Source organism: Lissotriton helveticus, chromosome 4_1 (genome assembly GCF_964261635.1).
Source record: "Lissotriton helveticus chromosome 4_1, aLisHel1.1, whole genome shotgun sequence".
Classification (NCBI taxonomy): Eukaryota; Metazoa; Chordata; class Amphibia; order Caudata; family Salamandridae; genus Lissotriton; species Lissotriton helveticus.
This window is the reverse complement of record NC_136063.1, coordinates 2,109,259,722-2,109,280,155: the sequence shown is the minus strand read 5'-3', so window position 1 is coordinate 2,109,280,155 and position 20,434 is coordinate 2,109,259,722. Positions and strand designations below refer to the sequence as shown.

The window sequence follows — 20,434 nt, the reverse complement described above, 5'->3', positions numbered from 1 at the left end:
TAGGAGCTGTAGTGTTTCATGAGAATGTGTTGCAATCTCAAGCCCTGGTAGTCATTTCTATTTAACTCTGATGAGGCTGGTAATAGCTCCATCAAATTAAAGTCTGTGAATTGTGTATTGTAGTGATGAATGCAGTCCAAAACAGTGCAACTACAAGAAAACCCTGTCTTATAAATAGGGGCATTTGGTCCTCTTATAGAAACAATATTTATGGGTTTCAGATGATTGAACTAACCTCAGTCTAAGAAGCAAAATAATCATTAACTTATACATTTCTGTCACCTCTGGCCAGATGGCCATTCTTACACTGTGCAATGCTTCCTGTGTTCTAAATAGAGCTTTTCAAGGGTCTGTTTGGCCATCCTAAGGGTGTGAAATGTTGATACTTGTTTAAGACAATAGTAACGTTGTGCAAAGTCGCTAAGTCAACTATCTTACCTTTTTAGAAAATCTTCAGGGTCTGCCATGTGCGAAGCTTGCAAAGTTTAAGAAAATAATAGGGGTCACAAGGGGAATCTGGTGGACTGGTGCTCCTTACCACTCACTCACCCTTGTTCCTTTCAGACCCCCCACCCGCAGTCGCCCTTCTGAGCTCCTTTGCCCCCTGCCCACCACCCAGACTGCCCATACGACTTCACCAGGCCAGTCTTAAGGATTTTGGGAGCTACGGGTAAGACATTTTAGTGACACCTGTACAGAATACATTTTAATTTTCTTACCCATTTCCTGCTAAGTCAAGCCTGCATCATTCCAAACAATACTAAACAAGATATTAAACTTTAACAGAGTCACATAAAAACTGTGTAAAAAGAGTTGCGGCTGGTGACATTTGAAAGTAGCTGCGATTCCTCCAAAGGAGCGGAGGAGCATCTCCCCCTCACACTGCTGCAGAAAGCGTGAAAAATAAAATGGTAATAAAATGATTTTATTGCCATATTATTTTTTACACTCTGCCGAATGGATAGTGAGGGCAGGACGGGCCGATGCATCATTGCTACTGATTGGCAGCAATGAGGAGTGGCCACTTCAGTTTGAAGTGCGCATGTAGGTTTGGCCGATTATCTTGCTACAGTCAGCCCAATATGTGCACTTCAAAACTCTCCAACCCAGCTGTCTTAGAAAGCAGGAACAGCCCCTCCCCCCAGTGCCTTTCGGAGAGCTGAGCCAACCTGCTCCAACCAATCAATATGCTTCACTCAAGGTGCTTAACATTGTTAACAGCATGAGAGCAGCATCTGTATTGGCTAAGGTCAAGGCCGTGTGACCTTGCACTCGGAGCAGTTTTGAGTCAGGGACTGGAGAACATCGAGGACGCGCTGCAGGCTAAGTTGAGTGAAACTTTTATTTTTTCTTTGTTAAATGTTTATTTTTTGTATCTTTGTATAGCGCCCTACCATTTTTGTATGCCACCAACCGCCACTGTTTGAAAGTGGTGAGGCGTAAAAGTTACAAGTGAAGTGAGCAAGCTCAGTGGACAAATGTGGGACTTTGGGTAGGGGGAAGGTCCTCACCCTGAGAACTATTTTTAAAAAAGATTGGCAAATGGTGCATTTTAAAGCACATTTTTTTATTAAGAATTTAGTTATAAAGCAGGACATTTTATAAAGCAATTGTGTACTCGTAGGCTGGAAATATTTAAACACATTAAAAGCTGCCCAATATCTTAATGCATTAATGTCTTAAACAATTACTGCAGTGTACAAATTGTACAGGGCGACAACTTCAGGCACTTTAAAGTGTGAGCTTGAACAGTGTCTTGTACTACTCTGCTTGAGGCAACGACTTTAGAAGAAAATTCTCAAATAAGGCTTGGGGAAACAACCGCAGCTGCTGTCTGCTGTAAGTCATATAGAAATATGTGCAGCCAGGGCGTTAAATAGGTTGAAAAAAGTGGGGGTCTCTAAAAGGGGTGTGGCTTAAAAATGTAAACTTCATTTCTGCAATTCCCATATTGTGCCACCGGACTGGTATTTTAATTTCTCTTTCAGCTTTCTGTTATTGTATACAGACTCAGTTTAAAGTATGCAGCAGATAAGAGCAATAAGATGCTCACAAAAAACATAACATGATGGATATAGCTAACACTCTTAGGGAACACAAGATTAAGAAAAACATGTGAAATAGAAACAAACATTAAATTGCTGACATGCATTACCTTGAAGTTTTTAACATTCACTGTTCGGAAATCAGTTTTTGCCACTGATGTTAAGGGCATGAGTTGAAAGCCCAATAGGGATGCGTTTCAGTGTCTCATTTAATGCCATATGGAAGCGACAGGTCCCCCGAATTACGGAACCACAAACATCTAGCGTGCTGCAGCTTCTATCTTTAACATCAAAACATGTCCAGACTGGGGTTAAACATTCTAGAACCATTACATCAACTAATCTAAATACACGAGGTCCTTAATAAGCACCAAGTGTGCGTGCAATATTCTTTGCGTGCGTACTCACAGCATTTAATAGTTTTTGATATTTTTCTGGCATTCCACAACTCAGGAAACTATTCGAAACATAGGGGCATATTATCAAGCCCCAGCAGATAATTATCGCTGAGCGCACTTAGCGCGCTTTAAATTATCACGACTATCGCTGGAATATATCGGCAAGCTAGCGCTGTATTATCAACGCTTAGCGCTATGGGGATAAATATTCCAGCGATAGCGGGGTTTTCCATGGAACATCGCTGGTTTTCCAGCGTTGTTCCATGGAAAACGGCGATAACTTGATGATAAGGCCCTCTGGCCTCAGCCCCACAATCCACCTCCCATGTTAGCTATGCCTTAGTCAGGAATTTAACAGACGTTAAATTCTTGCGTTAAGGCATAGTTAATGCGATTTCAAATATCGCTACCCCTCGTTGATAATATCACGAAGCTGGGTTAGCGATATTTTCTCATGGAGTTTTGTCAGGCATGCCTCCTTTGCATCTCATTAACGATGCGATGCGAGGCGTGCTGACGACTGGCGCTAAGGCAAGGAAACACGCGCTCTTGTCCTTGTTAATAAAGCGATAATATTATCGCTGCTTTTCGTCCAAAAACCAAAGCGGCGATAATGTTATTGCCAGCCCTTGATAATATGCCCCATATTTCTGTCTTTGAGCTTGCCTCTCTCAAAAGCTGAGGCCATTTTGATAAACGTAGCCAGGGCGTAAAAGCCCTACACAAATTTCGGATCAATTTTGCTGGGGAAAAGATACAGTAGCTCTCCTTTTGAAGTGGCCTGTGACCTACAGTCATGGTCTGGGATGTCACAGTGGGGGAGGTCAGTGTGACCAGGCCTCTCATCATAATATACATGATACAAGGTTTGCATTACCACTTGCCATAACAGAGGACAAGGCGCCACGTCTTACTTACCCTGCCCACATCCAGTCTTACCCTGCGACAAATGGGAAAGGGTGGAATCAATGCCTAGGACCGGTTTCTGGCTATCAGCCGTCTTCAGCCAGGATAGCTTGACTCCAGTGGCTTAGTGAGCAAGGGACCCATGTCTGGGCATACCCTTCCCACAAACAGCAAAACAAACAAGATGATGGACGGAATGTTGCACAATGGCAAAATTTGCTGTTAAGAAGAATGTCTGACCTACACAGGAGAATAAATGATGCCAAAACTAGAGAAGGAACCTTGAAGTATAACACCCAGATACATCTTGAATGTGCGGGTCATAAGACATAAGGCCCCTTCTGAAAGATAGACTGTCAAGCTGTGCGCTTAATCGCACTGACAGGAAACCCCAAATTCTGGCTGCTTCTCTTGAAAAAAACTGTTTTTGTTCTGGTGCAATTCTCAATTTGAAAATTTCCAAATTTAAAGAGAATTTGCTTGTTGGGGATCTGGACCCTGTGTTATGATCAGTAAGTTGTCTAGGCAGCCTTCTGGCAGTGGCCCCTGGATATCGACCCCAAAATATTGATGGGACACAATATTGCGGGCAAAATATTGAAAGAATATCGACAGGCAGGTCTACATTTTTTATACCTATGTGGTGCATATATGTTCAAGATACTTGGATGTGGATTTAGGAGTAGTAAAACTATACCTCCTATATGCACTTACCTTTTGATATCTTGTCCCTCTATGTTCTGTTCTTCAATATTCTGGAGGTCAGTATTCAGTAGGACAATCAGCTTTGTGTATCTTTATAGGCTAAGCAATCAGTTTTTATTTAATTCTGGACTCTTGAGGTAGCCAGTCAATAAAAGCTGTTGAAATATGATCACAAGTTTTCATATCACAGTCTTGCTGTGGAGTGGAACCCTCAGCCGCGGCCCGTGGAGGTAGTTACGGTGAGGCAGGGAGGCGCAGGGTGGAGGGTGCTAAAAACCGGCATAAGGATAATTGCAGGTAAGTACACAATTTAATTAATAAAACGAATTTCGTAGTGCACACTGCATCGCACAATGCGATGCTGTGCACGCTACTAGACATATTTCTCCTTTTTACGCTTCTGACGGGATCAATTATCATTTTGACATGAACCCAGGTTTACTTAACTTAGTAAATCTGAGATTGCGTCAAAATCCATGGATGGATGCATAGGAATACCAACACTCTACCCAAACGCTGAGTAATGCAACGCTACCTTGCGTTACGCTGGATTTACTCATCATGTAGAGCCATGCAAGGTGTCCTTGTGTGGCTTAATACATCTCACTAACGGCATTGCATTGCTTATATGCTAAAGAAAGGGATGGGGATTAACAAATAAATCAGCATTAATGGAAGATGTAGTCTTGTCATATGTGGGAAGGATTATTTTTTGGAATGCCCTCTGAATCTTTTGGCTTCACATTCCTCTTACATGACTACAGTTTTAGTCCACAGTAAGTAGAGCAAAGGTGTTCGAATGTCATACTGCAATACACTGGCTAAAATACTCCAGCTTGACTCAATGGGTTTACCCTAAATAGTTGACAATCCATTATATATGCCACAAAGCACGAAAACATTTAAATACCCAATACACCCCACACAAAAGTGAGTATTTTATTCTGCTAAAAGAGTGAGTCTAATTTCAAAGTTGGCGACAAGGAGGGCCATGGACACAGGTCAACATGGAGCACTTGCTGTTCCAACAGCTATGTAAAGTAAGGGGCTGTGCTTGGGCTAACACTCATATTAGATCCCTCAAGTGTGCCATACATTAGGCGCCTCTGACCTGTAAACAGGTGATTGCAAGAGAAGATTCAGATGGCCCCAGACCAGGGCAATCAATGCTAGGCAATGAGCCTACACTAGGAACAAGGGTGAAAAATAAAAATCCTCATGTTCCTTGTGGGCTGAAATTGGGTGCCCCTAGCTCCCAAAAAAGAGGGGCTATTACATGATGGGTCACAGCCAGGGAATGCCTCCTGTGGGTGTCCAGTCCACTTCTAGTCAGATTATTATGTTTGCTACTAGCTGTAAGGTATATGTAGCTTCTTTGAAATAACCTCCATGAATGTAGTCATCTAGTTCTTGCGTGTTGTCTGCAGCTCCTGCACTACTAACTCAGAAGCTTTCTATGTTGATGTATGGGCTGTTGACAGTGCACTTATGGATAAAGCACCCAGACGACTCTCTACATATGCATGCCACATAGAATAAGGATTCCACATATAGAGGATCTTGCAAAAATTAAACCATTGCTACTTTGGCGGCGTATTTGGACTTCTGAAAAAAAACATGCTAACTAAGGAAATTGTGGCAGACTCAATGGCATTAGATCACTCGGCGAAAATCAGATGGCTTCTTTACATTAGAAACTTTCTCACTGACCTAGGCTTAGAGACATACTACATAACACCAGCAAAGATCAGTGAGATATCTAAGAAGGATCTGAAAGTAATGGCCTCGAGCCATTTAGATGGACTAAGGCTTGCTAGCGAGATAGGCAAAGCCTCTGTCCTCCATGCAACTATGGTTCAGACTACCGTCATGATTCAGCCCTACCTAACACTGGATATTAGTATCTTTGATCGATTTTTACTAACGAGATTTAGATTAAACCTCTTCCATCGGTTAGTAGCCTTCCCAATGAGGAATACTTGGGAGCTAACTCTTGGACTTTGTCCTTGCGACGATACATCAGTACAGACTACCATACACACCGTACTGTTTTGTAAGTTTTATCATGCCCATCGTAAATTTTGGCTGCTATCTCTGTTAAAGTTGTGGGGCCTTAGACAGTGCCGTCCTGCCATGTTGCGTCTCCAGCTTCTAGAGTCCGAACGTACCTGCTATCATGTTGTCAATTTCCTGAAATGTATCTTTAGGCATAGGAAAAACCTGTGAGGAATATGTCTAAAACACAGAACAATGATTTTAATGAAATGTACAGAGATTCACTTTTAATTATTTTTTTTATTTTTATTTTTTATAGGAACTCAGTTTTATTGTGTAATTGATTTTTTATTTTGTAATAATATGGATAATGTTGCTTTTATGGATTTCTATCATGAAATACCGAATAAAGAAAATTATATTATGGATAAAACAAATGCATGGACCCCCTTCTTCGACTTTGCAGTGCTTAGAATTAGATCAGAAATTATTCCAGATGGAGAATTGATCAAATTAAGACATCTTGTATTTTTGTTTATACTCAATAAAGTGTGTCAATGTGAATTTAGAGTTCACATAATAACTAAAAATCTTCCTCTTTTTAAAGAATTCGTAAGTGCTTTGGAAAACGCAAAGGTCTACATTTATCCACTCTAGCGCTGGTGAGGTAAAGGGAATTCAGTCAGTGAATTGTACCCCGGATGTAATATTTATTCTGAAAGAGGCAGGGTTGCCAGTTACACTGAACTCTTAATCAGATCCTGACATCCTGTATACCTTGATCATACCTTTAGGTACTTGTTTACTATGCTGGAAGACTGCCTAGTTCAGCTAAGCTAATTGTGGAAACTATTTCTCAGAATTCGAAATCATGTGCAATAGGAACATTTATTCTTTCAATACTTTATTTTATCGCCAATACTGCAAACATTAACATGGAGAATATTATGATTTTATTTGATAAATATTACAGCATGATTATTTTTTAAATCCATATAGGTGTCACCATTGTTTGGCACAATATACAATGCAATTTACTTTATTGCTCAGGCAATGCACCACAACGAGAGACACCGGACATGGGTTTCTGGAAGCAATTTGGTTAGAAGTTCTAAAAACATGGAGTTTTATGGATTTAACCAGAGGATCCGGACTGATTCAAACGGAAACGGATTCACAGATTATGTCATCCTTGACACCGATATCAAAACCTCTCAGCTCCATCGAACTTACCTGGTAGACATGGAATCAGACATGGTGCGATTCATGGGCAGACCTATTCACTTCCCCAGTGGGGTGTCTCCCAAATCAGACTCTTACTGCTGGTTCAGCCATGGAAAGATCTGCACTGGAGGTAAGGTGGAGTCTAACTTTAGTAGTTCTCTGACGTCAGCTGTTAGTAGTAATGTGTTGAGTATTTGGTCTAGAAACGCGTGATATTGTGTTCGGATGTCTTCCGAATTCTAAAAACAGTCTGTTGAGCAATTAACTAATAATAACAATGCATGACTTTAAAAATATTTTTCTGACACATTTCTGTAATGTAAAAAGCCACATGACAAAAGACTCCTTTTATATGATTGGCACCATTTATTAGGATGAAGCAGGGGATTACATCTGAAGATGTCGCATTCACATAAAACAACAAAATAATTGGAAATTCCAGCAAACCATATGTTAGGACGGGAATGTCCCTTGCATGGTATATGGTCATGCCCCCTGACCTGCATGCTCAATTGTGACTATCTGGTATACTGGTTAGGTTCTGCCGAAAGATCTATTGTTTTTAATATAAACTTAACAGGGACTGACATCCAACCTCCTCTCTTTCTGGGCTCCTCATTGGTTCCTGCGTGTGCTACCCAATTTTCCTCCATTTCTATTGGCTGTAGCATATTTTCCTGAATTTAATAATGCTTGTTCCTTGTCTGCTTCTCTTATCAGTTTCCAGTAACCGAAATATTCTTAACATCTGCTTTTGTGGAACTATTTTTCCATAAAGTTTTGCCTCTTTTTGCTTTTTACTGTTGCAGCATATTTATGTAACAATTTATCACGCGACAGATTAAGTGATTTGCATAGAATCACAGGATGTTGTGCGGCGCTGCCGGAACTGTAACCGGGATCCCCAGCTCTCGAGTCAAGAGATATGCCACATCCTCTTCACTCCAGTGTTATCGGACAGTGAGCTATTCCCTTCTCCCGAACGATTATTGATACAAACAGTTCTTTATTCATCACATGTTTAAAACCAATACATAATCCAATGCTTGCTTTTGAATTCTGGCTCAGCCTCATGCCAAACTAGCGTGTGTGCAAAGGCCTAGTCCTGCCCTTGACATGAGTGTGGTGCCGAACCCATCTTGGATCTGGAAGGATGCACCATGTCTGCTTTTCATTGTGACAGAGCATTACTGTCCCTGTTATGAGTTCATGCATATAGCACAGTGGTGGCAGCATGCCATGTTTTTGAAAATCCTAGTGTGATCATGCAAGTTAGTTGTGTCATGAGAGTGGAGACCTGCTGGTCCATTTGTACAAAGTTCTGCTTCTTCATGTGAGCCTGGATCCTTGCACTAAGATCATAAGATCATGGGTGTATATATACTGTGTGTGGTTTGCATGTTACACATTTAAATGAGTGTCTGTAGCCTGCTGGTCTGACAATGGCCTGCCGGTTCCATTTGGAAAATCCCTGACCTGTTCATGTTTATTTATTTATTTATTTATTAAGGAGTTTTATATAGCGCTATGCTGACCCGAGGGTATCGGAGCGCTTCACAACAGTTTTTGAGCAAGATTCATACAATAAAAGCAGTATTCTACATATAGGTTCGGCAGTCCAAGTATGCTGAGCAGCATTGAGGTAGTTCGTGAGTCCTGAGATAACCTCATATAGTGCATGTTGTCTTATTTATTTATTTATTTATTCAGAGTTTTATATAGCACGAACAAGATCTTTACAGATATCAGAGCGCTTCACAGAAAACAGGGGGTGACGGTAGCATGAGGCGACATAATATTGGGTGCAATATAAACTTCAGTAGCATGATGGGATAGCAGTCGTGTTCTAAATAGAATGTCAGTAAACAATCAGATAAGCGAAAATAAAAGACGATACTGAGTCTTACATACAACAACGATAAAAATCAGGAGAACTTATGCTATAAGTATCTAAAAGTTACAGGGAGCAAGGGGAAGGGGCCTCGATATACAGTAGGCTAATCTGAATAGTCTAATAATTGATATTTAGTGAGTAGCATAAAAGGATCGACTGACCATCATATAGTTGTGTCAACCAAAAGGAATAAACAAATCTAGATCATGCAAAATATGACATTATATGACATTAGACAAACATGAAACCAGTACTACCCAAGCGGCACGAAAGTCATTGTTGAACAGACATTAAAGTTCAGGTGAGCTTAGCCATGAGGATGGCTTTCACCTCTTTCTTAAAGAAGGCCGTGGAGGAGATAAGCCTGATTTCGGGAGGGAGTGCGTTCCAGATCCTCGGCGCCATTCCTGAGAAGGAGCGTTTGTATGTTTTTTCCTTCCGGAATCTGCGAGGTTTCAAGAGTAAGTTTTTTGAACTTCTATTGGATCGCGACCCTCCTGATATAGTTAGCTTTTGAATGAGGTAGTTAGGTGCATTGTGGTGTACAGCCGCGTGTGTCATCAAAGCAATTTTCAGTTGTATTCTGGCTTCAAGGGGCAGCCATTTCAGAGATTTCAAGTCAGGGGTTATATGAGAGTGTTTTCTTGAGCCCGTAATGAGTGTCGCGGCCGCGTTCAAGGAGGCTCTTAGGGGTGCAGTTGTTGCTAAAGGGAGACCACTGAGAGTCGCAATTCCATATTCAATGCGGGGGATGACTAGGGCTTGAACTGCATTTTGGAAGTCTTTGGCTGGGAGGAAGGGTTTCAACTTTCTCAATGTGTTGATTTGGAAATTAGCTCCTTTCGTAGCTCTGCTAATGTGCTGTTGCATGTTGAGCTTTGCGTCAAGTGTGATACCTAAGGATTTCGCGGAGTCCACGATGGTGGGCCGGACATTGAAAGCTGTTAAGTGGTTGAGCCAAAGTTGGATGGTGGTAGATTTTGCAGGGGGTGCTATCAAAAGGAACTCAGTTTTCAGAGCATTTAGTTTGAGGTGGTTGTCGGCCAACCACGATTGGGTCTTTGTGAGAGTGTAGTTCAGGAGTTTGATATCGTCCGGGGATTGTACCTTTAGGTAGAGTTGGGTGTCATCGGCATACATATGGAAGTGTACATTGGATGCTTGGAGCAAGGAGGCAAGTGGTTCCATGATAAGGTTGAACAGTGTGGGTGAAAGGGAGGATCCTTGTGGAACGCCTAAGTCGACAGGCACAGGCGAGGACAACATATTGTTGATCTTGAACTTCTGAGACCGGTTATGTAGGAAGGAAGTGAACCATTTGAGAACAGTCCCGGATAAACCCATTCTAGTGTTTAGCAGCTCAAGGAGGTTCTCATGTTTGACCGTGTCAAAAGCTGAGGAAAGGTCGAGGAGGATGAGGAGGCATGAATCATTGCGATCAAGGATTTGGAGGGCGTCATCAATTATGTGAGTCATGGCCGTTTCCGTGCTGTGTTTCGCTCGGAAGCCTGATTGATGGGTGTTGAGGAGATCAAACTTGTCAATGTGTTTTGTTAGTTGAAGCTGAACACATTTTTCCAGCAGTTTGGCCAAGGTGGGGATGTTTGTGATGGGACGGTAATTGTTTAGGTCAGACGGGTCAGCTGTGGGTTTCTTGAGTATGGGAGTGACTTGCCCCACCTTGAGTGAGTCAGGGATGAGACCTTGTTGAAGGGAGCTGTTAATGATTTTAGTCCAGAGTGGGAGGAGCATGGTGGTGAAGTCTTTTACCGCGTTAGCAGGCAGGGGGTCTGTGAGGTGATTAGAGGGCTTCAGGGTACCGAGCAGTTCTTGGGGTTGATACAGTAAAGCAGTATTCTACATATAGGTTCGGAAGTCCAAATGTGCTGAGCAGCATTGAGGTAGTCCGTGAGTCCTGTGATAACCTCATAGAGTGCACGTTGTCTTGGGGTTGAACCAATTAAGGGGGGGGATAGCAGTTGGGGGTCCAATAGCAGGGTGGAGGTAAGTCTTAGAGCTACAATGTATGTCATTAATGTGGAGCATTTAACCCTATTAGTAGATAATATATACTTTAAGAGTATCGCATTATTACCAACTCTCTGGGCTTCATGCACAATGGTAACTTGCACTTGAGTAATTCACACATTTGAGTAAGTTAACTACTTTTTGCTTATTCACAAAATCTGAGTGTAAGTTACAACTAAAAATAAAACAACATTAGTAAATCCGGTACCACACATTTCCAACCACTGGTACCTTAACACCCTTGCATAGAAAATAATGGAGGTAGTGAATTAAGATAAAACACCACACGAATAATGGTAAATAACATGAAAGTACTTCAAATCATGAAAATATAAATAAATATAATTTAATGTTACAACATATATAAAATAGTAAGTTTTGTACTTTTAATTCTGAAATATTTTAATAGGCAATTATGAATTTAAAAATTAATGTTACAATATTTTTTTATTAATTACATTAATCATTTTTAATAATTGATAATGCATAGTAATTGTTTACTTCAGGTGGGAATTTCTTTTTTAAATTTAAACATCAAAAAAATAATTACAATTTCATTTAATATATTTCCATTAATTCAATATTTATTTCTAAATTAACTTATTGTGGTAGCATTCTTTTATTTTGTTCTATATTTACAATAAATATATTAAATGAATTTACAATACTATTTAACATAAAAAATATCCTTAATATTTATTCTTGTGCTGAAGGGAAAAATAAAAATGTTTATTTAACTTAAAAACACATATCTAAAATATTTTGATGTTAAATATTAATGTAGATTCATTTTATATATTTATTTTTAATGGCAATGTGAGTTTTTAAAGTTTTAATTAGAACTAGCACCAAGAAACACAAAGTGGCAATTAGTTATGTGTTCTCTGTAGCCTTGGACCTAAATGCAGTTTGATGCTGACTGCAATGGTCAGCTAACCCTGTCAAGTTTGTCCTTGTCTTAGATCTTACCTTATGACTTTATCTCTTTAAGTTCCAATCTGCTGCAGGCGAACACTTCTAAAGCCACCAGTACTGTAGGGAAGGCACAAGGGTATTTGTAGGAAAGGCCTCTAATAACTTGCTGTATCCCTGTAGCTTGAATAAGAGGTCAGCCTTCTGACTCTTGGAGTCCACTTCTTTGTCCTCGCTACAAGAGGGTGAGCAGGTTCAGTCCTTTAGGGCTCTTCTCAGATCTCAGACAGCAGAATCAGTCCTCTTCTGATTTTCCAGCGGTCTAGAGGAATTCTGAAGTCAGTGCCTGGAGGTCCCACCTTCATGCTTGGCATGTGATAGTGGGTGAGAATGATGCTTGGGGGTGCCCTAACCAAGGGTGTAAAGGCTCCCAAAGCAAACGCTACCCACTTTGGGCATTTTTCAGGATAGCAAAAATCTTCAGCCACACCAAACTTGGGCTCTGAGGGCTGGTGGTGTGCACTATTGTAATCCTAGTGTTATCCCACATCTAACACTAAAATCAGGTTTTAGGCAGGCAAACTCAGAGACAGAAGTCTGGTAAACTCAAAGCTGAACTTACAGCAACAAGACTGTGGATACACACAAAGGGGCCCATTATGATGTCGGGCCCAATGCCCCTGCCAGGCAGGCGGTAGCCACTGCCAGCCTGGCGGGGGCAATCTGCCCGACATCTACACCCGTTTCCCCCCCCCGCCATATTAGTATGGCAGGGGGGACCTCGGCGGACGGAATTACCGTCCGCCGCTTTTCCGCCCCGGTCGCCTAATCTTTTCTTAAAAATGCCTTCATTACACGTGTTCCACACATTTCTTTAAACTTATTTTATTCATGATAAAATGCTCCTTTACTTCCAATCATTATTGTTACCTTCCAGTTCTGCACTGGGTGAAGGAAATGGCATTTGGTGGTCCTGTAACTAAACTTATACGTTGTTAAGTCACTGGGATATTGGCTGAATCCCCAATGATTTTAAATATTGACATTAAACAGTTGGTCAATTATGTATAGATTTGTAGAGTTCAGTTAATATAGTTGTATCTCCCACTGATTTTTGGAATAAAGTACTGAGGGCCCGATTCACAGAACTAACTTAAGACAAAATCCTAAACTTACTACTTTTGGTATTCACAGAAGTTAGGATTTTGTCTTAAGTTTGTCTTAAGACAGACTTAAGACAGACTTAAGACAAAATCCTAACTTAAGTCTGTCTTAAGTCTGTTTTAAGACAAACTTAAGACAAAATCCTAACTTCTGTGAATACCAAAAGTAGTACGTTTAGGATGTTGTCTTAAATTAGTTCTGTGAATCGGGCCCATAGTCTTATGGCATTTTGTATTGATTCTGTAAACCCTATGATTGCTTGTAAAGTCACCCTTGCTTTCTGAAGGCTACTCTTCAAGATGTTGCCAGTCTTGTCATAAGTGCCCTGAAGTTTGAGCAAATTGCACTGACACTGAAAGGTCTACTCAAACTCTTATCCGTGCTAAACGTCCTATAGCCTTGTTTGTGCCACCATGCTGTTGGGTTTGAACATTGATGATCATTGAACTTTCACCAGATGTTCTCATTTCCTTCCTGCCCTGTTACTTTTCCAGGAACACTTTAAAGTTCTTGTGACACAATATTTCCTTCCATTAGAATATTTAATACGTTTTCTTTTAGGAAATGCCCATAATATTTGAGTGTTTATTACCTGTTTTCTAATTGTGACCCCGTCATTTTTTATTTTGAGCTACCCACTTCCTTGGCTTCCATGTTTTTTGTGTGATTGAATTTTATATGGAATTTCAGTTTTTGATTATTACTTTGCTGTAAATCACTCTGATGTGTTCTCGTTTGTGAAAAGTACTGGGTACCCCCACAGTAGCGTGCTAGCCTAAGAATGTTAAATTCCGGAAGACAGGTGATACCTGGTAGAATAGTTTGTGAGGGAAAGCATAAAAGAGAATTTTTGTGGCACTGTCAGGTAAAGGTGTTGGGATAGTTTGTTTAAATTAAACACATCCCACTGTGAACCCAGTGGCCATCTAGAACACCAAAGTACTACAACAGATTGAGTAATGACTTTGATTAAGAGTATATACTGTAGAATACGAGCCTTTAAATGCTGTGATGGTTTCGTGGAATTATTCATCTGCTGTTAGTGCTTGTTTTACTGTGAGGTCACAGATTTGAACACTGGTGAGTTCACTCAGCCTTTTAGCATTCAAAGGTTAGTAAAATGATCAATGCTGACCTCGATACCATTCCTGGTATCTGTGACTACTTGACTTTAAGAGGCATTCATGGCTGTCTTCCTGCATCCTTTTGATAAATATTGTTTCTCTTTGGGTCTCTTCTAGGTCAGGGTCTCAGGTAGTTCTCCTTCTTCCCCAGACACTAACACAGACCTATGTCCTATATCTTGTGGGTGCGGAGCAATAAAACTGACAATTGTAAGATGGCACTTCTGCATCAAAATATAGAAATTAGAGCCCAAGGAGCACTTATATAGGTCCCCCGTACAAGTACACTCTGCAAATCAGTAGACATTAACTATTGCTGTTTTCAATGTGCATTTTTGATTTGTAGAAGAAGGATATATATATATATATAATGGCCTTGTTAAAAGGAAGGATGCACAAATTAAACAGAACATAAGGCCTACATAGACCTACAACATTTGGCAAGATTAAAAGCAATGATGATCATTTAAAAAGCAGACATCCTTGTTCACAAAGTCACATTTTCTGTCTCTGTTACGGAGACTAGACAATTTCCATATCTAAGCACTCAGCAATAGTGTAGAAATTGATGTGATAAAAATGAAACCTCTGAATACCCAATGAGGACATGATCCAATGCTTTGCTGGAAACTCTGCAGTCAGTACAGAATCTTCCAGGTGTGGACCTGCATTTTTAAAAATGTTTTCTCGTTGTTTAAAGGTAACCTGATCATTGTGAAGACCTACCAGATATAGAACAACAAAAGTAAGAATATTTTGCTGAACACTGGTCACCAGTGCAAGATTGTATAATAAAGGTTTGCACACAAATGCTCTTATGTATACTTTGAAAAGTGGCATTGATTAGATTTGCTTGAGTAAATGCACTACACAAATTAAACATCCTCATAGTTATGTCACAGCGGAGCCTTCTAATGACACCATTTGAACTTTCTTTTCAAAACAAAGCAAGTCACTGTTATAACAAAAAGGGCTGATGTTAATACTTTTATCACTTTATATAAAAATGGTGAGTAACATGTAGAATTAATTGTCAGCTTTTATGAATATAAAATCTATGGGTAAAGAGAAAACAAGACACTGGCTTAACCATGTGAGTAGGGGGAAGGAAACAGAAGTGGGTATGGATAATTGATGAATACATATTACTCCACGTTTTCTGACCTTATACATTTAAACATATGTTGTTTCTTTCACCTTGAAATAACATATTGTAGAGATTCTTAATTATTTCCATTGTGTTACTTTCACCAAACAGTACTGATCTTCCAATTCTTGCCATTGTCCGCCTATCGGGGAAAGCAGGGGCCACCAAGACTCCACCATTGGAGTTGAAGTCATTTATCTCTGATGTCCCAGGGTCCATCCTACTATGGCTCTGCAAAGCGGGCAAGTACAACACTCCTGTACATTCCACACGCCAACACTCTCACACACAGTCATCCAGGCTGGGCAGCATACTACTTCTCCCTTCTTTACAGAGCAGCATACTACACGTCACTTTCGTGGGAACCACTTCACACTCCATGCTGCCCATTTGCAGGGCAGCTTTTGGGGAAAAAGCGTTGAATAAATGGACTTTTCCAGTTTTGTTGCTTGGGTTTGTGGAGCGATGTCAGGCAATGCATTGCCTGATTCACTTGTCTGCTGAGCAAGCATGCTGTTCTCAAAGCTGGTGTACTTTTTCCCAAGGAGGAAACAACTGCAGGCAGGAGAACTGGTTTGGTGTCGCTTCCTTTTCAAGTACCTCTTTATGCAGTTTTGCAAGTACATCCTTTGTAAGGGCTGATGTGGGGTAGTATCCAGCGTGGAACACCCACAACAGAGGCACCTTGCTGTGAATAGCCACAAAGACAGTCATCACAAAGAGACAAAAGGGTGGTTTTTACCTAGGATAGGATCAAAGTTATAGAGCACACTCAAACCTGAAGGTCCCAAATCGCAGGACAGATGAATCAGCAAGAGAAGTGAAGCCAAGAATCAAAGATTCTGAGATGAGAAAAGGCAAGTTTCCAGATGATTTTTAAAGGATATAAAGGAATCAGCTTCTGAGATATAGGTAGGCAGAATGTTCCATAGTTTGTCAGCGGCTACCAAGAAGGAGCGCCCACTCCATTTAGTCTTCCAAAGACTGGGGATCCTATGTTTTTTACAGCCTGAGGATCTAAGTAGTCTGCCCAGAGAGTACCTGTGAAAAAGAGCAGTAACTTGGATGGGGCCCCTAAAAGACACGTCTCACTCGGAACAACAGCCTGCACCCACCTTCGCTCCCACCATCTACCAAGTGGCAGTGCTACAGGAAAGACCAACTCATATTTCTTTAGGAGCCTTGCCTCCTTTGTCCTCACTTCACTGTCCGGGTTTCCTGCCACCTGCATCCTGACACACCAAAATGGAACCCACAGGCCTCTATCACTGTGTTTCACTAACACGTACAATTCGTATATTACAATGGCCACATATGTAAACATGCACAACGTACACTTGGATGGGATTAGGTGACAAAACAGAGTATAAATCTGACTGCACATTGGCGAAACACTCTCAGTCAGTGCAGTTTAATTTATAGAATAGTTTGGGAAGGCCTTTAAATGGAGTAACGCACAGATCCTGTACCAAGGATGAAATACTTCAGACTCTGTTTAAAAGAGCTGCCCCGGGGAGCATGGCCAAACCGTCCAACATGGTGGACGTGCTTTGAATGGGCTCCTGCTAGCCCTCTTTAATCCCGCCAAAATCCTGCCATCTTGTTTACATTTCTGTGCCGGATCTCTTCGACATTAACTGCCAGTTGAGCGGCACCCGGCGATCCATCTTGGACCCACAGCTTTGGTTTGGCGGCACCTGGGTCTCGTTGGCGACCTGTGGCCTGCTGGTCCTCGCTCTGGTGTAGGGGGTTTTGCCGGAGGGAGACCAATATTATTGAGGTGGGAGCCGCTCCTGGGCCACGCATTGTGGGCAGAGGGGTGGCGCCTTGCTGATTCCATTGCAGGCACTTGGGGCATTCCTCTTGGGGGCGCATTTAATGTTCCTGTGGTCACGCTAGACTGCGCAGGGCCTCCTCCCTCCATAGGGGGGTGATCCGCCTCGCTGATTCGGCAGCAATGTCGGGCAGTGGCACTGCATAGACCCGATTTGGTCCAGGAGATCTGCCTCTGAACGGTGCCTGCAGCTCAGCGGGGGGCGGGACTAGTTGCTCCCTTTGCTTGACCGGTGTGCCCAAGGCCTGCCCCTGTGAGAATAGATCCACTGCGTGGCTGTGCTCCGGTTGATTGTATGATAGCTGGAACTTGGAGGGGGTGACCTGCTCTGGCTCGGCGGCCGTCTCGGGCTGCAGCGGGATACCCTCTGTCCTGGGAGATCTGGGCCTGCATATCTGCCACTAACCTACCGCCTTCAAGTCGGCAGAGGCAGCGGACCTGGGATCGGCATGGCCACATCTACTTCGTCGTGCGCGCTGTGGCGCACCTCCCTCGAGTCTACCACTGCAGCTTTATTGGTGTGCCGGCCTTGGAATAATTAGAGGGACTGCTGTGTAGTGCCCTTGTGGAGGGGTTGAGGGCTTGACCGCTGGCCTAAATTTACTGGGGTGTTGGACTGGGCCCTTCTGGCAGGTTCACCCCTGAACTTTTTGCCTTTTAATGTTACATCATTATAGTGATTTCTGGTCTTTGCGCACTTTAGCACTGTGGCGCAGTGTAAAGTGCGTGCGCTCTCTGAGTGCGTGTGTGAGTGGCCTGCCCTCCCATAGGAATGCATGGGGAATATGTGTGTCCATGGTAATTCCTGATGCATGGGGAGTGCAAGGTTGAGTTTGATATGTGCGAACTCGTGAGATTGAATGCTGCGCAATGATGTGTGCGGCTTTAATGTGTCTATTGTGGAAGTGCCACTTCTAGAAGTTGGCATGTCTGTGAAATTTATGTGAATTGGCTGTCTGGCTTGTGATTGGCTGGATCTGGCTGGTGAGCCTGGCTCCAGGAGTCAGGATCGGTCTGCCCCGGTGGTGAGTGGGGAGATCTGCATGATTGATGTGAAGGAGGAGTGCACCTGGGACCTGAATAGGGCTGGACTTTCCCCACACAATTCTGGCTCCACCCCCTGTGGTGCGACTGATGACCCTAGCCTGGCCAGTGAATGGGGAGAGGGCCTGAGCAACAGAGTGCTCCAAAACCAGCTGCGTCTGGTTTCTCCCCCACCCTGCACCTTTGGAGACAAAGGATTTTTGTGCATAAAAAGAGGCTGTGACGTCTTGTAAAATGTTCTTGTGTTCCTACTTGAATCTACAGGGTTGTGCTGCTGCTGGGGCCCAGGGGAAGGCTTGCCTCCCTGGGCCCTGCCCAGCCCCTGGATTGCTGATGGACTTCTTTTGGACCCTCCTGCCCTCTGCACCTAGGAGGACCTTGTTGCTGGGGCCCTGGTTGCTTAGGGGTATCCCTTAGGGGCCTGGTGCTGTCTGTGCTCCCAGCGCCTTGAGAGCGCTTTATTTTTCGTTCTTGGGCAGAGCGTTGTCGTTTTCCCTTGGAGGGAAGCGCTCCTGCCCTTTGGATGCACCCGAGTGCGCAGGTGCCACCCTGCGTCTTCATCTTTATTTTTGTTCTTATTTACGGGTGCCACCCCGTTTATATGCACCTTAGCGGGTGCCCACCCCGCTTCTACGCTTATTTTATAAACCGAGGGTGCCCACCCCTCATTTTGCCCCCATTAAATCACCGCCACGGCCCTCGCGCCGCAAAATAGGAAGTCAGGCACCGTAGTGCCTGACTCTGGGCGGGACTTCCGGTTTTGAAAGGAAGTCCCGCCCGCCGCCGCACGCTGATTGGAGGCTGCTTGGAAGGAGATGGCTGCCCGGAGACTCGAGGGCTCTACACGAAGTCCCGATCCCGAGATGGGGGACCGGGTGAAGACAGGCACCTTGCAATGGCGGGGCTCTCATGAGGAGAGAGCCCCGCGAGTGCCGCCGCATAGCTGCCCCTGCCGCCAGTGAAGGGGGAGCCCCGAAGACAGCATCCCGCCTTCGCCCCCACCGGTGAGTTGTGTGAGGAGTCGGGTGGGAAGAGCCAGACGCAGAGCGGCCCCGTCTGGCAGCGGGCGGCTCCACCGATTCCAGAGGTGCTTCGAGGGCCCGTGGGGCCCAGGCCCAGTACCTGCATTTTTGCACCATTGCCCCCAGAGCCTCCGTGGCTCCCTTGTGTAAATTAGTGGTTTCATGAGCCAGATGGCTCCTGGGGACACATTGCTTTTAGAGCCTAGGTGGCTCCAACGGGGGTCATGTCTATTTTAGAGGCCCATGTCCTCCCCCCCCACAGTTCACGTGTTGGTTCCAGAGCCTAGAGGGCTCCCAGGTTTTGCGCCTTCTCTGGCACAGTTTTGCTCCTAAGGGCCAGTGAAGGCCCCTGTCGCAGTTTGCTTCACAGCTGCCCAGCAAGTAGTGGGCAGCTGCACCGTTTAGGTTTTCCTTTCTAGGGGACTTGTTCCTTGGACTCAGGAGTGAGTCGCACTCCTTCATTCCTACTTGGCCTTCCCCAGCTGCCTAGCACTTAGTGCCAGCTGCAGCGTTTAGGCCCTGGTCTTGTCCTCAGCTGCCCAGCAAGTAGTGGGCAGCTGCTACGTTTAGGTATTGGCCCAGTGGCGCAGCCTGGACTTTGATGTGAGTTAGGTGCTAGATGTGATTTCTGCGCTAAATGTGATTTATGTGCTTCTTAGGGTTCTAGGAAATGTACTGTGTGTAGAATGTTTTGCGCACTCTGTTCTGATATCTCTAGACATATGTTTATGCTTAGGAGGTTGTTTTATCTAGTATGGGTTATACTAGTGTGTTCATGGTTCCCTGCGTGATATTTGCCTAAAGTGTTTAGGATTGCGTAGGTGGTACTTACCTTTTGTCAGTGGTTACTGGTTGTGGTCTACAGTTTCTATTTGGCGTTATAGTTATTATATGTGCTATGTGCTATTTCTACAAAGTGCTAATTCTACCAAGTGCTAGTTCTAAAAGTGCTTATTCCTGACAGTGGTCCATGTGGCCCTGTCCAATGTAAA

The 20,434-nt window shown here is 43.2% G+C and overlaps 1 protein-coding gene across 2 annotated transcripts in view; it reads left to right on the top strand.

The window, feature by feature from the left end:
- Positions 1–20,434, top strand: part of GUCY2F (guanylate cyclase 2F, retinal) — a 267,791-nt gene that overhangs the window by 75,596 nt on the left and 171,761 nt on the right. For both annotated transcript variants that reach the window (XM_078685977.1, XM_078685978.1), the window contains exon 4: positions 7,049–7,403. In XM_078685977.1, coding sequence (XP_078542103.1) covers positions 7,049–7,403 — 355 coding nt within the window. The remainder of the gene's footprint in view (positions 1–7,048; positions 7,404–20,434) is intronic.